The 18060-nt window shown below is 31.8% G+C and overlaps 1 protein-coding gene and 1 long non-coding RNA gene across 3 annotated transcripts; one reads left to right on the plus strand and one right to left on the minus strand.

Annotated features, from left to right (window-relative positions):
* Positions 1–615: 615 nt before the first annotated feature.
* Positions 616–8766, minus strand: LOC105141011 (citrate-binding protein-like). The gene is made up of 4 exons (XM_011048075.1): positions 8659–8766; positions 3233–3381; positions 1997–2207; positions 616–1005 (listed from the first exon to the last, which is right to left on the minus strand). The coding sequence occupies exons 1-4, from the start codon at positions 8764–8766 to the stop codon at positions 616–618; spliced, it is 858 nt and encodes a 285-aa protein (XP_011046377.1).
* A 4023-nt stretch (positions 8767–12789) lies between these two features.
* LOC105140976 (uncharacterized) lies at positions 12790–14536 on the plus strand. 2 transcript variants are annotated; one of them, XR_845279.1, is made up of 4 exons: positions 12790–12860; positions 12953–13055; positions 13571–14188; positions 14312–14536. It is a non-coding gene; the product is annotated as an uncharacterized LOC105140976 (long non-coding RNA). The 2 variants fall into 2 exon arrangements; XR_845278.1 differs by having other exon boundaries at positions 12802–13055.
* Positions 14537–18060: the final 3524 nt, after the last annotated feature.

Here is an 18060-nt window from a genome sequence, read left to right on the forward strand (position 1 = left end):
TTAACTATAAATTATTATAATGTCGTCATAGATGATAGCTGATGGGCTAGCAATAGAAGCTCTAGTTAAGAGACTCTGAACACATTCAATGGCTGTAAGTTTCAGCAGTTTTATGTCATTCTCTTAATAGCTGCTGCAATTTGTTTATAAATATGTCGACCTCAATAAAACAAAATAATATAATTAACTAAGTCAATTGGATTAATCAAAATTGCCGATTCGAGCACATATATATATTGATCAAAGATTAATTTAATTAAGTCTATTATAGAGACAAATATTAAAATCCTTGGAATGAGGAGAGCAAATAATATTTAATGCGAAGTAGTTGAAATGTCTTCATTAATTCATGTTCCATGATGATTAAACTAAAGTAAGAATTGGCCTTAAATTACTTAAACTAGTTGTAATTTGGAATTAATTAATCTTGAATTACTTTGAAAATTCACTAGAACAAAAATTTAGTATCATATTGCTCTTCCAATCATTCATAATTAGGCTATACGTGTACATATGAAAATCGAGCCACAAATATATAATATCTGGCTGGCAAGAAGAACATACTGCCTTTTATTTCTATATTTCTCAACATGAGAAATCAAGGATACATAATAATCAATCACATATTTTCAATACTTTGATCCCCTTCCAACGAGACTCCATGTAATAGGAATCATTATTTTGGGCATAAACACCACATTTGAAGGCATGAGATGTGCCCCCACGGCCATCTGCCTCTATTTTAAGGGTGCCATTGATGTAAACCTTTACCTTTGCCGAGTCAACATCATGAATAACATTTAGACGAAACCATTGGTCATAGATGTTTGGAACCAAGACTGGACCTTTATAGTACATGAGCGAGCCATTGTAAACCCTAACCATTAGGGTTGTAGCATGAGGAGCACTAGCTCCAAAAACTTGCATAATGCACACGCCTGATGTTCCATAGGGCACGAACCCGTATCCTTCAAATTGCCAAACCCCGGATGAATAGTTATATCCCTACAAGAAGAACAATGACTAAGCAATCTTGGTTAGTTTAGTTTATATATATATATATATATATATATATAAATATATATATATATAACTAGGGAAATGTATTAAAACGCCAAAACATGACGGGAATGAGGAGTTACAAATCTGCAAAAACACACAGATGTAGCGAAAGAACCAAACGAAGAAGAAGAAGAGGCCAAAGATCCACAAGAACAGAGCAACAGCCCTAGTATGCAGGTTTGCCTCCACACAAAACAGAGCTGCCAAGCTAAACTAATTTAGTTCAATTACCATGTCGTCGTCATGCAAGAAAACAAGGGTCTTAACCTCTTATGCAGGTTAAAAACTTAAAGTTCTGTTCAATATGTAGCTTCTAGCTATTAGTTAAATAATCTAATAAAAAAATAACACCCAAACCGTTTAGAAAGAGGTTAAAACCAACATAACAAAGAATAATCCAAATCTAAGTAAAAAAATAATTAAATACAAAAGTCTTGGATCTCGTAAATACGCGCGCCTGTATGTATATATATATATAAAGTATAGTCCGAGATCAAGTGTATATTTGATATATGTATCTTGAAGATCAAATTGTAATGATATGGGATTATAGCTCAAAAAACTATCTTTTATAATAGAATTTAAAAAAATTAAATAACTAGCCTTGCAATGAGCTTTGTGGCTCGATAGCACCCATGTTTCTCTTTTGATGAGTTATTGTGCGTTCGAATCTCTCCCTTGTAGCAAGAAAAAAAAAAGATCAAATAAACCTTCCAAATAAAAAAAAAAGTATTTTTATTAATCTCAATCGCCTAGGTAATAAAAAAGAAGTATTTTTATTAATCTCAATCGCCTAGGCGACTTGGGTGTACTGGGTTTATGTTCCATGAAAGGAATTAAATAAATGACCATCTCCATTATTTTACCCGATTTAAAATTATATTTGTGTGTAGTGTGTAGATAGTGTTTAATATTTTGCTACAGCTGGTCTTACCTGTATAGCTATCTCAGTACGAGGTTTTGTTTGACTAGTAAGAGTATGAGGCTTGTCCGTGGAGTAAACCCAGCATCTATGAACTCCGTTGACAAAGCTATAACGCTGATCTTCAGGAACATCGTAAGGCTTCTGAATATGGTAGTATGATAGATTTAGTGGGAGAGAAATGAAACCATTTGTAGGGTCAACAGGTCCCCATGCCACGGCTCTGTTTAAAATGGGATGAATTACAAAACCTAAGAAGAAGAAGAAGAACGCTGAAGCATCAAAGGAAAAATAAGCCATTCTTCCTTGAATCCTAAATAGCTAGGCTGGTTATAGGACAGTGGGGCCTTGTAATTTGTGAGAGGACTAATTAATATATAGAGGGCTGGGATATTAAGGGGAACGGTAGGGCCCGAAAAGTACCACTTGTAGGGCATTATTTGAGACACTTGTTTTCTTTTTGTATATTTAATATTATTTTATTTTTTATATATTTTTTGAGACAAATTGTTTCCATACAAAAGGGTGTTTTTATGTTTTCAAGTACATTTAAATTCGATATCTATTATCTAATAATATTACAGCATATCTCTTTAAGAGATTTACAATTCTTTTGAAAAGGCGAGAAAATCAATATCTATTATCTAATAATATTAAAATCCTAAAATATAAAGGAAAATAAAATTCAAAATAAAATTAGTCTGTCAATCTAGACTTAATAAAAGGCCTCTTCCAATGGTTTAAATAGTTTTATCACCAACCTCATCCATCAAGCAAAAAACATATGCAAATAATAAAAATAAAGCCACTCTATAATTTGAACACTTTCTCGACCGTCGCTGGTTACATGGATCCTCTTAGAAATATCAAAAGTTAAATAAGAAGTGATGGAGGAGGACGTGCACCAAGGACAACAGCAAGCATAGAAAAGTCAAAGAAGGTTGAAATATGGTTAAAACACACAAAAAAAAACACTTTGAAATTTTATTTTATTTTTGAAATATTGATTAATCATATGAAGTCTGCTTTTCCGGGAGTCCTACATTACATGTCTTTATATATATATATATATATATACAAGCTTGAAAGTGACCTTACCAAGGTAGAAAAAATCAAAATAATAAAAATCATAAAATTTTAAAAAATAACAAAATATTCAGAAGCTAACTGATGGATTAACAAAGTAGTCCCCCCTGTAAAAATGGTTATCAAGAATCTCCCATAAATATTTTGAACTATTATACTTGCTTTAGCACATCTTGGCGATGCCAAGTACTGGGGTCCTCGACAGAAAAATGTGGAGTCAAGCTGGTCCCTGCAGCAGCTTGCATCATGTTCTTGCATGACTTCACTTGTCCATCGAATTTCGTTTTCTTCCTAAAATAACATGGCATTATCTGCCACAAAAGAAACAATTTATAAAGCAAGTTTGGTAGAGATTCTTCTCAGTTTCGGTCTATGCATATAATGCTCATAAAACATTACATACGGCCGGCCTTTGCTAACTCATTATTTGTTGCGCTTATCTACATCACATCTTTTAGAAGTTTTATTTACATTACATCTTTTGAAAGTTTATGGAGAGATAATGGAATCATTAACTATTAACTATTATATATATATATATATATATATATATATATATTAAGGATATCTTTTATAAAATATCTTTTGTATTTTATCTGTACAAAAATACTTATTTAAACATAAAAAAAATCTCTAAATCTATCAAATTATTAAACCTTTTGTATGTATCAGTTTGCCAAACGATATTGACTTATTAGCTACCAACTCTCTTGGTTAGGAAAAATAAATTAGATTGCTAAAGTAAAAACATTAATTAATTATCTAATATATAAGTTTTATTTCTAAATTACTTGGATATTTTAAGAATATTGTCATTGTTATTGTTGTGGAAACCTAATAACAAAACCATTAATTTTTCTTCCAAAATTGATTTATTGACATTTCTAATCACCATTAATAGTAAATAATCATGACACTCTTGAAATAGAATATATAATAGGCCTCCCTGTCATAGCGAATATTTCTTCCTAACCAAACTTCTAATAGCTCGTCATCCAAATATAAATCCTTACTAAGAAAGTGCTAGCCATTTAAGAGAAAAATCAGGCCTAAAAAATCTGGTACAACAACATGGAGACAAGCTCTATTATGGATTTTAGTGGTTTCTATACTAAATTAATATCATGTTATAGTATTATTATACTATCTAAGAAGAGAGCTCTACATAACTCTTTTGGCATTACTCAATTAAAAAGATGATGATGCACTTTCTTTTGCTCTTGTTGATGGTACTGAGAAAGTTCCTTTAGAAAGAAAAACTATTTTAAAGATCAATAATGTTCCAAATTATATTAGAATGCATGGTTGGTTTACAATGAAAACTAGATGTTCACTATTTAGGAAATAATCAAAAGGCTATGCAGTAATTTGATCTTTTCAAGTCAAAGTATGATTTCTTCTACATTCTTATAGGCTTTGTAAGGAGCAAATCTAAGCTATGCGATTATCAATTTCATAAATATAGTTAGAGTATCAAGATTTAGAAAATATTTCAACAAGTACGAGAGGAATACTAGTTCAAACCATAAAACTTGTGAAGTATATTTGGGAACTATCTAAAGGAAAGTGGAAGTTTGTTCCTCTGCATCAGAGTTTTTGATTAGGCAATTAGTGCAAGTTTCTAATACATGTATGAGTTGTTCAAAATAACAATATGTTTTTATTTTATTTAGGTGAGCCTTAAGAGTCTCTTGCCAATTTTTTAGGGATGAATCTTGGATCCCCCACTCTTTAGTGTAATCTCAGATGAATACAATCTCTAAGTGATGCCTAAAGGTCTCACACCAATCTTTCCAATGCAATGTCAAAATGACCTAAAGGCCTCTCGTCAACTCTCTAAGAAATGGATGGGTTTGAGGCATTTTTATTGTGATGGCACAATTCTCACATGGTTGAACTTTGTCTCCCTAATGCGATAACATAACTCTTTTTGAAAGGGACTAATGAGTGATCTCTCTAATATGATAACACAATTATCCAATAAAATGATGGATATGAGGATTTTCTAGTATGATAATACAATTCTTCAAAGAATTGACTTAATCTTTCTAGTGCGATAACACAACTCTTTAAGTTCTTCTTAGTATGATAACACATTTCTTCAAGTGATAGACTTCTCTTTAGTATGATAGCACAACTCTTCAAAGGATGGGTCTAAGGTCTCCTTAATATATAACACAATTCTCTAAGGGATTATTTTGTCTTCCTAGTATGATGGTACAACTTTTCAAGAGATAGATTTAAGGCTTTCTTAATGCGAGGATACAATTCTCTAAGGATTGAACATACAAGTAACTTGCATTTAAATTGAAAATGGTAACATTATTGGGAAAGATGACAATGGTGATTTTTGCTTTTTATTTGTTATTGATGTTGAGATAAGGCAAGCATAGAAATGGACTCTATTAGGTTAAAAGTTTAATTTTAGGATATATATATATATATATATAATCCCAGGTTTCTTATAAGAATCTAACTCATGCAACCGTACCTAGTTATAGTAGAAATTAAAAAACAAAAAATAAAAAAAAATTCAAATAAAAGGTAAAAAAAAACCCTAGCGTTCTATTTTATTATTGAAACTATATTATCTGGTACTTGCCTGATGAATGATGATTAAAGCTTGTTAAATTTATGTCTAAAGCTAAACTTTAAGGAAACAAAAATCAGAATTCATAAAGAGATATAAGAAATAAAAACAAAACCCAAAATCCCAATTGAAAATCATTAATTAAACAAGAAAATAACAAATCTAAAAAAAATAGTATCTTTTAGAAATCATTTTAAGGTCTTTCCAACCTTATGTGATGCTAGCTATTAACCTAATCTTCACAAAATAAAATCAGTGGAATCTCCTAATAAAATTTAAATGGTTTTAATGATTAAATAAAAAAATTATAATTATTTTTGTTAGATAAATATTTTGATATGAATAAACTTTTTCTTGGAATTTGACTTGTCTACTAGTTATACTTGTAACTTTTCAAGAAAAGAAACTCCATAATATTTATATTAAACTTGACTAACAGAAACACAGGGGCCTGCTGTAAATATATCAACGATCAGAATCATGCCACATGTCAAGTGATTATAGGATGAAATAGTTAAAATATTGTTAGATAGTTAAAGTTGTTAATATTGATAGGCAGTTAAAAACAATTAGAAAAGTTGTTAAACATCGAAGAAAGAAGCTGGTTTACGCCTATAACTTGTGTTATAAATACATCTTCAATAATGTAAAATCAGTTAATGAAAAACAGTGAATATATTCATCTTTTTCCTTCAACTATCAACTGCTCTTTCTGCCTTCTTCATTTCTCTTCTTAAATTTCTAGAATTCTTTCATGCAATTTTGCTATCTTTATATAGTATTAGAGTTGTATTCTTCATCTGATGCTTCCGCACATCCTGCTCTATCTCTATTTCTTCTTTCATCAACGAATAATTCTTTCCAATTGTTTCTCTATTTTTTTTGCATTCTAAAAACAAAAATGGTGACATCTTCTCAACTCTAGATCGTCTAATCTCCTATAACTTCCTTACTTTTTACAGTTGCTACTGCTGTGACAATTAAGCTTGATGATACCAATTATCTCACATGACACTTTTAGATGCAAATCTTTCTTGAAAGTCATAGTATTTTAGGTTTTGTTGATGGTTATACGCAGTTTCCTAGTCGATTTAATGTAAACTCTAACCTTGACGGAACTAAAACTGATGACTATCAGGTGTGGAAAATGCATGATCGAGCATTAATGCAACTTCTCATTACCACTCTTTCCTCTACTACAATTTCTTATGTTATTGGATGTGTCAGTGCTTATAATATACAGATTCAGCTGAAGGATCGATTCTCTATAGTCACCAAAGCTCATATTTTTCAGATGAAAAGTGAGCTTCAGAATATTAAGAAGGGATTAGAACCAATTTCTCACTATTTATAAAAAATTAAAGATGCAATAGATCATCTTTCTACAGCAGGAGTTTCTTTTAAGGATGATGACATTGTGATATTGTCTCTTAATGGCTTGCCTTCTTATTACAACACTTTTAGATGTATGATTAGAGGCAAAGATAGTATAGTGTCTCTTAAAGATTTTTTTATCTCAGTTACTTGCTAAAAAAGCCTCTCTTGAGCACACTTGGTCTACATCTCCTTTTATTTCTGCAATGTTGGCTTAAAATCAGACATTTCAAAGTAAGGCTCTTGTTCTTGATGCAGGATCTTCTCCTTCTCATTCTCATTTTCAATTCAAGGATACTTTTTAAGCTTGAAGACCTTCCCATTTTCTCACCTTTCATCTAGATTCAATGGGGGGTTTTAATGGTCATCATGGAGGTTTTCATGGTTCCACGGGTGATTTTAATGATCCTAATGCCACGTTTACCAATAATGGCTACTCTAACAATAAAGGCTTTTATTTTAAAGGACATGGAAGAAGTTGTGGCCATTATCAATCTAGTCCACACCCTTATCAAGTTTCTTCTTCTAGTCCTGGAATCCTTGGTCCTAGTATTGACATTCCTATCTGTCAAATCTGTAGCAAAAAAGGCTATGTAGCTACTGATTGCTATCAACGACATAATCAATCTCTTTTTTTTTGCCTATTCAATTCAATGTCAGATTTGTTGGAAATTTTTCCATTTTGCTATCCAATGCTATCACAGAGGCAATTTTTCCTAATTAGGTAGACCACCTTCTACTAATCTTAGTGCAATGCATGTAAATTTTCCTTCTTCTACTTCCACTGAGCAATTTTGGGTTATTGAAACTAGAGCAACCACTCATATGACTTTTGATTTAGCTCAACTTAAACTAGCCACTCCTTTCAAAAGATCAAATACAATTGCTACTACAGATGGTTTAGGTTTGAGCATTTATAATGTTGGTTCTTCTATTCTAGATGTTTCATAGTGCTCATTCAAATTACCACAAGTTCTGCATGTGTCTAAGCTATCACAATACTTGCTATCAGTTTATGGGTTATGTAAAGATAAATATTACCAATTTATTTATGATGCCTTTGGTTTTTGCAATCTGGACAGCTTACAAGGAGGGTTCTTCTCTAGGGACTGTGTAAAGATGGTTTATATCCTATCCCTTTATCTACCCCACACTCTCAACTATCACAGTCCTTCTTTCTTTTAATGAATCAATTCTGCTATCTTAGTCACCAAGTAAAAACAAGTCTCTAGCACAAGTATTTTGGCCATCCTTCTAATAAAATCACTTTAGCCCTTTTACATCAATCTAAGATTCCTTTTACTACAGACCATTTCAAATCTGTCTGCACTACTTGTTTAGAAGGCAAATTTGTAAAACTTTCCTTTCTTTTATCCAGCAATCAAGTCTACAACACTTTTAGAAGTCATTTATAGTGATGTGGGGGGGTTCTTCTCCTACTATTTCTATTTATGGTTTTCAATACTATATTAACTTCACAGATGAATTTATTTGGTTCACTTGGATTTTTCTAATGAGAAATAAAGGAGAAGTTTATTCCATCTTTGTTTCATTTCATGCTTTCTTGGTCACTTAATTTTCTATCAATCTACGTATTTTTTAGAGTGAAGGTGATGATGAGTACCTCAATCATTCCTTCAAGCACTATCTCTTTACTAAAGGCATTATTCATCACATATCTTGTCCATACATCCCTGAACATAATGGTTTTGTTGAGAGGAAGCATCGCCATATTCTAGAAACAACAATCATTTTATTACAAACTGCCCATCTACCTTCTAAATTTTGGTTTCATGCTTGTACTACTTCCATCTATTTGATTAACTAGATACCTTATCCAATTGTTTAACTCAAATCCCCTTATCTTTTACTGTATGGTTCTATACCTGTCCTCATTCATTTAAAGATCTTTGGTTGTGCATGTTTTCCTCTACTTAAGCCTTATAATACTCACAAACTTTAGCCTAAAACTTCCACCTGTATTTTATGGGATATGCAAGTCAATACAAGGGATATATTTGTTTTTCTCTTCTTACTAATAAATGCTTTGCAACTCATCATGTCATCTTTAATGAATCTGTATTTTCATACACTTCTATGCCTATAGCTTCCTCTTCTCCTTATCATTCATCTCCTCTTGTTCGACCTTTTATTTCATTGCACAATGCGCTATTACCTACGTACTCTACTTCATCATCCATCATGAGCCCTGCTGCTTCTTTGAATACATTGCCTTCACCTATCATTTCTTCAACTCTGTCAGGTTTGGGTTTTGCTACACAAGTTTCTACCCTATAGGATCCTAATTTTTATCCTGAAAATCTTTGTGTCTTGCCTCTATCCCCTATGAATCTTCACCCCATGACAAACAGGTCCAAGAATGGTATCTAAAAAAAAAAGGCTTATTCTACTATTGTTTAATTTATTGACTTTTCTCGAGTTGAACCAAGTTCATTTAAGATTGCCTCTAAAATTACTGCATGGTAGTCTGTTATGCAAGAAGAAATTGATGCTTTTTAAGCCCAAGGTACTTGGGATTTTGTTCCCCTCCCACATGCCAAGAATTTTATAGGTTGTAAATGGGTTTATTGTATCAAGAAAAATACAAATGGCTCTATTGCTAGGCATAGGGCATGCCTTGTTGCCAAGGGTTTCAATAAGGAAAAGGGCATTAATTATAATGAAACATTCAGTCCTGTAGTGAAACCTACCACTGTTTGGTTGGTACTGACCCTTGCAACTTAGTTTCATTGGATTTTAAGACAACTTAATGTTAAAAATGCATTTCTTCATGGAATTCTTCAAGAGGAGGTGTATATGACTTAACCATAATATTTTACAAGCAAGCTTTATCCGGACTTTGTTTACATAATCTGTAAGTTCTTATATGGGTTAAAACAGGCTCCTCGTGCTTGGAATGAAAAGCCTACCAGTTTCCTACTTAGCTTGGGATTTCAGGCTTCTCTTGCTAATCCTTTTTTATTTGTCCATCATTCCTCTCATGACACTGTGATATTGCTTCTTTATATAAATGATATTCTTCTCATAGGCAGTCATTCATCTCCCCTTACATCAGTTATTGATGCCTTAACTCAAGAATTTGATATGAAGGATTTAGGCTCGTTGACATAGTTTTTGGGATTGTAGGTTTTTTATTCTTCCTTTGACTTGTTTGTATCTCAATCTAAATATATCAAGGAATTGCTTGATCGGGTTGATTTACAAAATTCAAAGTCATGTGCCACTCCTTATCTTCCTTATCATCACCTACTTAAAAATGATGGTAAGCCTTATCCTCGTCCGCAACAATATAGGAGTATTGTTGGAGCTCTATAGTATCTAACCTTCACACGTCCTGACATTGTCTTCTCTATCAATCAAGCTTGCCAATTCATGCATAATCTCATGGAATCTCATGTTGTTGTAGTGAAATGAATCTTGAGATATCTCAGGGGTACTCTTGACTATGACATTCACTTTTAGCCTGGCACCCTTAATTTGCATGCATACAGTGATGTTTATTAGGCTGATGATCCTAATGATTGTTGTTCTATTTCTAGTTTTGTTGTTTACTTATGATCTAGTTATATTTCATGGGCTTCTAAGAAGCAACATATTGTCTCACACTCGTCTGCTGAGGCTGAATATAGAGCTCTTACTATTGCTACTACTGAGTTCACATGGATTCATCGACTGTTTTGTGATATGCATATTATATTACTTATTACTTTTTTTATTCATTGTGATAATATCTCCGCTATTTCTCTCGTTTCCAATCTAGTGTAAACACTCTAGGATGAAGTATCTTGAAAATGATTATAACTTTGTTATAGAACTTGTTATCAAAGGTACTTGTTCAACATGTTTGCTCTGCAGATTAGTTCGCTGGCATTCTCACTAAGGGTCTTTTTTCTCCATTGTTTCGTCACCATTGCTCCAATTTTATACTTGGTTCCTCCATGCATATGATTGCGGGGGAATATAAAGATATCAACAATCATGAACATGCCACATGTGCAGCAATTACAGAATGAAGTAGTTAAATACTATTAAATAATTAGAGTTGTTAATACTGTTAGGTAGTTAGAAAAGCTGTTAAACATTGAAGTAGCTAAAACAGTGAATATATTCATCTTCTTCCTTAACTGTCAACTATTCTCTCTACCTTCTTCATTTCTCTTCTTAAATCGGTAGAATTCTTTCATTCAATTTTGCTATCTTCATACCTGCAATCAGTAACAAATGCAAGTCAATGGTAAAGTTTCGGGTTTCTGCCTAAATGCACCATTTTCAGCCTAAAAGACATTGAACCCTAATTACACGCTCTTGCCATCTCAAAAAGGGGTAGCTGTGGAGTACCATGAAATGGGGATAGTAGTCAAGTGCCCATGAAAAGACAAGAATCCAATTGTAGATGAACCTAGGAAAAGCCAGCAATTTACAGAACAGAGAAAACTTCGTTCATCAAGAGTCAAAACAGAGGAAAGTAGCTGCTCTGTCCGAATACTGAGAGACAGTACACGCAGAAAAATGCTACTCTGTGTTACATAATCAACCTTTTACATAAAATTCTTTTATCAAGAGTTAGAACTTCTAGTTACAATTGAATTAAGTAACCAATTTTTCTTTTATATTTTTTCGTATCTTTTTTCTTTTCACACGAAAGCAGCTTATCGCGAGGTTCATAGAGGTGCGACAATAGGGACCAGAGTGGACTATCGATGCCTACAAACACATTGTAAAGTAAGATTAGGTGGGAAAGATTAGTTTTTGTTTTTTTTCTTTTTTTTTTTTTTTTTTTTGTTTTTCCCGCGCTGCAGCTTCTCCGCCCGCATCAAGACTAATCAGTGTTGGCAGGCGCCAGAAGGTTTATAAATTGCTCGACGAAATTTCTAGCAGAGTAATGTAAAGTAAGATTAAATAAAAATGAGTTTGAAAACTTATTAAAAACCTAAAAGAAACTTTAAAATTAAGATTTGAATTTTTTTCAAAATTTATTGAGTAAGAACTCCACATATAATTTATAAAATAAATCTTTAAGTTAAAGCTCCTTGCATAAATGTATTATTATTTTGTGTTTAATTTTATCAAATATAATAAATATGATAAGAATTAAATTTTTAATTATTTCATCGTAAATACTCTTATATTATTTAATGAATTATTTCAATTAAAAAATTTAAAGTATTAAATAAGACTTTAATATATAATTTATATAATTTTTTTATCATTTCAATATTAGTAAAATTTCTCCAGGGAACCATGAAAAATCCACTATGATGTGTAATTGTTTACTTTTGGTTTGTACTTGTTCCATCCTTAACACATAATTTTATTACAGTTTAAGCTTTTCTTCGATGCATATAGGGAAAATTGCATCAGAAAAAAAGATCATTCTGTTGGTTTTCAAGCCATAAGACTGTAGATTGTGGTACACGTTCTAGAGTTTTTAAACAATTAATTTAGCTAAAAATTCAGGATAAAGGTTTCGCTAAGATTATTAGTTTTGATTGAATTATTAAATTATTTATATTAATTATAATTTATTTTATAAATCAAAATAATATCATTTTAATAATAAAAAATTAATTAATTATAATTAAGTTTTTAACCGGGTTAACTAGTAATTTTAATCTAATTTTTGTATTTTTGTAGATACAAATGTGTGTGTATATATATATTATTTTAATATATTTTTAAATAAAATACATTTTAAAATATAAATACTACTGAACTATCGGACACCACTTGTAAACTATCTCTAAAATTATCTCTTGGTCAAGGTTGCCTGCAAACCTTTCCGCGAGATTCCTAGGAAGAGAATGGGTATGTTCTCTAATTCTTCCCAGAAAAGGGGGACACATAGCACTAATTATTATATCGTAACTTTTACTTGCTTTCTCTAATTCATCAAGCAGAGACGTAGGAGCAGACAAATAATCTGTCTGCTAGGCGTGAAGGAAAAGCTTCAAGGAGAGACGATTTTCACAGAAGTAGAGATTTATTGGCATCAAAATTCAGGTATGCTTCTCCAAAATACCTTTATTTCTTTATCAATTTATTAATATTCAGGCTTGCTTGTATCTGCTCCTAGAATTCTTTGTAAACAGTAGTTCTTTTACGCTAAAAAATAAATAAACTGCCCTGTAGTGAATGGTCTAAACAGTAGTGAATAAATAAATAAACTGCCCTGTAGTGAATGGTTTCCAAGAAACTAGAACATAGAGCTTCTTTCATGAAATTATTAACCAACAAAAAAGATTTAAATTATGAGCATTATAGGAATATTTTTCTCTTCACAAGTTTTAGAAGCTATTCTTGTAGAGGTTTAGCTGGTGTTCCACTAGGTTAGAAGACGAGGATTCTTGAACATTACTATGGCCGGAACGTCGGATTTGAACATGCTTTTGAGCGAGTGATTATCCCACACCTCGAGCCACAATGGTGTGTTAATTTATGCTTTAACTGTCGGAATCAGACAGTAAACTGTCCATTATATTGTAGTTGTAGGCTTTTGATTAATATATTTTCCATAGGCCTGTCGCTCAAAGTTTTCCCTCAGAAGGAGCGTGCTATGCAACTAGCGAAGAAAAGGAAAACGGTGATAAAGTTGCATTAAGAAATCAAGTTCTTGACTGAATCTCTAACAGCTTCCGGCCTTAAAATTTTGTAATCCAATATGGCTTCTTCCTTTAACAGCACAAATTGTTGGATGTACAGTGTCTTCTTGATTTTCAGGGGCCAAGAGACCCACATTACTTTTACTGCCCATCTATATCATGCTCTGTGCAACAAAGGAATTAATGCTTTCATCGATGAAAAGCTTGAGAGGGGAGAACACATTACTTCTCAACTCAACCAAATTATTGAAGACTCGAGAATCTCCCTTGTCAAATTCTCTGAAAACTATGCAAGATCTATTATTGTCTGGATGAGCTGGTGAAGATACTTGAATGTAAAGAATCAAAGGGGCAAGTTGTTTTGCCTGTGTTTTATAATGTGGATCCTTCAGATGTGGAAGAACAAAAGGGTAGTTTTGGAGAATCCCTGGATTTCCATGAAACTTATTTGGGGATTAATGGAGAGCAGCTCAAGCAATGGAGAGAAGCTCTAACAAAAGCAGCTCAATTGTCAGGGTGGCATTTAGACAGGGGGTAATGCTCCTATCAGATACCTGGCTTGTTAACCTTTTCAAACAAATAAAATCTTATTAGTTCTTTCTTATTTATGGCTGTCTAAGCATACTAAATCTTCTTCTGCTAATTAAAACTTTGCAGGAATGAGGCTGTTTTTATTCGGAAAATTGTTGAAGAAGTATGGACACAATTGAACCACACGTCCTTACATGTTGCGGCATACCAAGTTGGATTGGATCAACGTATTGAAGAACTCATTCATATGCTAAATATTGGGTCAAGTAATGTGTGTATGGTATGTTGGGAATTCCGATCGGTGATATTCTGATATTTGCTTATAGGAGGGCTAAGCACACTGACACAGTATTTATATGGTTCGACAAAACCGTCTACATCCACGGGAGAGAGTCTATATTATTAGAGATTAGAGAAAAAATACAAAACAAATATATAGAGGAGAAAGATCACTTCTCTCTACTCTACTCCGAGCTCTCTTTGCTGCACTTGCAGCTCTCTCTTTCTCTCTACTCTCTTCACATTCTCATAAAACTCTTCACGTTTTGCTCTTTAACATATGCCTCTATTTATAGGCATTCATGAAGGCTCTTCTTGGTTTGTTGTCAACATTAGTGGCCACCAACTCTAGCTCATTCAACAATGGTGGCTACTAATAATCAATGCTCAATGGTTGACGCCTTACATGAAATGGCAACCAACCTAACATGGTAGGAATCCGTAGACTTGGTGGAATTGGTAAGACAACTGTTGCCAAAGCTGTTTACAACCTAATTACTAATCAATTTAAAGCTTGTTGTTTTCTTTTAAATGTTAGAGAATTCTCAAAGAGATATGGTCTTGTTCACTTGCAAGAGAAACTTCTTTTGGAGATTCTAGGGGATAAAACTTTAGTACTTGGAAGTGTTGATGAGGAATTAATGTTATAAAGGATAGGCTTCGCCATAAAAAGGTGCTTATAGTCATTGATGATGTTGATCATTTGGACCAACTCAAACAACTAGCTGGAGAGCGAGATTGGTTTGCCTTGGGAAGCAAAATTATCATAACAACTAGAGATGAACGTTTGCTAGTTGTTCACGGGGTGGAACGCTTACTTAGGGTGAAGGAATTATGTTGTGATGATGCCCTTATGCTTTTCTGTTGGCATGCCTTCAGAAATTCTCATCCTCCTATAGATTACTTGGAGATCTCAGATCAAGTAGTGAAAATATGCCAAAGGCCTACCACTGGCTCTAGTTGTACTGGGTTCTTTTTTGTATGGAAGAAGCATACCTGAATGGGAAAGCGAATTGGATAAACTAAGAAGAATTCCTAATAAACAAATTTACGAAGTATAAAGATCGATGGGTGGCTTGGAACACAAAAAAAAGATAGAATTCACCAAAAGGGGCCATTGAAGAACCTAGCCACACTCGAAAAAGAAGAAGATAGAATTCACCAAAAGGGGCCATTGAAGACCCTAGCCACACTCGAAAAAGAAGAAGATAGAATTCACCAAAAGGGGCCATTGAAGACCCTAGCCACACTCGAAAAAGAAGAAGATAGAATTCACCAAAAGGGGCCATTGAAGAACCCTAGCCACACTGCTAGTTATTTTCTGAATAAAATTATTCTACCAAAATCCTGATATCATAAATGTTATTGGGAGTGGGATATCCAAAATAGTTACCACCTTGGCTTGATCAACCTACGAACCTTATTAAAAAAAACAAAACCCTAAAGGTAATATTATTAGTAAGGAATAGGCATAGTCATGCCTTAATGTACCAAAAATAGCCTGCAGGTGCTCCAAATTAGCACGACTATGCCTATAAATGGTTTCAACACCTGGTGCATGAACCAAATAAAGGTGCATTGAACAATCCAAATCACATCATCATCTACTCATACAACTCTTGTTGTATCTTAAACGCCATCTTCCACTCTTTTTCTTCTTTCTTTTTTGATAAAATCGTAGAATCAGTCTGCTAAGACAATATGTTATCCAAACATGATATGGGATACATGTACTTCCTTTAAGGACGTGTTCAACGTGCCATCTTTCTTTGAGAACAAGAAAGGGTTAGGAGCGTAGAGGCTGTGGCCCAATTATTAGAATTCAAGTTTTATTATATATATTTATTATTTTTATAATATTTTATATCTTTACTAGATTTGTAGAATGTTTATAAAAAAAAATTTATACCATTTAGGATCTAATTGACAGAATTTATAAATATACTGTCTAAGATTGAATTGGTAATGATTATATAAATTTCTGCACTAAATTAAGATTTTTCCAAGATAAAGGACACATTTGCTATTGTAATAAATTAAAAATAAATTTTAAAAAATATTAATAAAATATTATTTTAATAAATTTTAAAATAAAAAACAATTTAAAAAACAATCTATCATTCTTTAAACGTCCCTCTATAAAATATCGTAAAATGCCCACATTTGTGTTAAGATTCACAAACACGGTGCTGCTGCCTTGTTGATGCGCCAACTGTAAGAACCGTACTATGGTCCCATTCACATAGCTACCAAGATTCCAGATGCATTAGAGCCTTTGAACACGGTGAAGCCCCGTTACAAAAAAAAAAATAATTAAAAGACTGTTCTGTTTTTTTTTTTTAAATAATATTTTTTATATTTTTAAATTATTTTAATATATTAATCTCAAAAATAAAATAATATTATCTTAATAAATTTTTAAACTAAAAATATTTTAAATCATAACAATTACCACAATCTCAAATAAATCCTTAAATTCTGCTTATTAAATATAAATTAAAAAAAAACAAAACCCTAAAGGTAATATTATTAGTAAGGAATAGGCATAGTCATGCCTTAATGTACCAAAAATAGCCGATATAATTGAAAAAATTGAAAAAAATTATGAAAAAAATAAAATAATATATCAGTTTCATGTTTTTTTATAAGATAAATATATTTTTAAGCAAATCTAAAAACGAAGTTATCATATTTCTAAATGGATTCTTCATAATATAATATAATATGTAAATCCAAAATCTAACCTGGTCGTTAACAGTAGAAAAATCATATTTTTATTATTTAAAATGATATTATTTTTTTAAGAAAATTAAAAATTTAATATACATAATCTCAACACATAACCCGTTAAGGACGTGTTCAACGTGCCATCTTTCTTTGAGAACAAGAAAGGGTTAGGAGCGTAGAGGCTGTGGCCCAATTATTAGAATTCAAGTTTTATTATATATATTTATTATTTTTATAATATTTTATATCTTTACTAGATTTGTAGAATGTTTATAAAAAAAAAATTATACCATTTAGGATCTAATTGACAGAATTTATAAATATACTGTCTAAGATTGAATTGGTAATGATTATATAAATTTCTGCACTAAATTAAGATTTTTCCAAGATAAAGGACACATTTGCTATTGTAATAAATTAAAAATAAATTTTAAAAAATATTAATAAAATATTATTTTAATAAATTTTAAAATAAAAAACAATTTAAAAAACAATCTATCATTCTTTAAACGTCCCTCTATAAAATATCGTAAAATGCCCACATTTGTGTTAAGATTCACAAACACGGTGCTGCTGCCTTGTTGATGCGCCAACTGTAAGAACCGTACTATGGTCCCATTCACATAGCTACCAAGATTCCAGATGCATTAGAGCCTTTGAACACGGTGAAGCCCCGTTACAAAAAAAAAAATAATTAAAAGACTGTTCTGTTTTTTTTTTTTAAATAATATTTTTTATATTTTTAAATTATTTTAATATAATCTCAAATAAACCCTTAAATTCTGCTTATTAAATATAAATTATTGAGTTATTTTTTATATTTATTTAAATTGTAAAATGTTTTTAAAAAATATAATTAAAAACAATTA

The sequence above is a fragment of the Populus euphratica genome, unplaced genomic scaffold (genome assembly GCF_000495115.2).
Source record: "Populus euphratica unplaced genomic scaffold, PopEup_1.0 scaffold318.1, whole genome shotgun sequence".
NCBI lineage: Eukaryota > Viridiplantae > Streptophyta > Magnoliopsida > Malpighiales > Salicaceae > Populus > Populus euphratica.

Excerpts from the sequence above, each read along its gene's own strand:
- LOC105141011 (XM_011048075.1), bottom strand. The coding sequence starts at position 8,766 with ATGGCGATGCTTCCTCTCAACAAAACCATTATGTTCAGGGATGTATGG. Across the intron at positions 2,208-3,232 it reads CATCGCCAAGATGTGCTAAA|AGCCGTGGCATGGGGACCTG; the intron begins GCAAGTATAATA and ends CATTTTAAACAG. Across the intron at positions 1,006-1,996 it reads GTACTGAGATAGCTATACAG|GGATATAACTATTCATCCGG; the intron begins GTAAGACCAGCT and ends TTCTTCTTGTAG.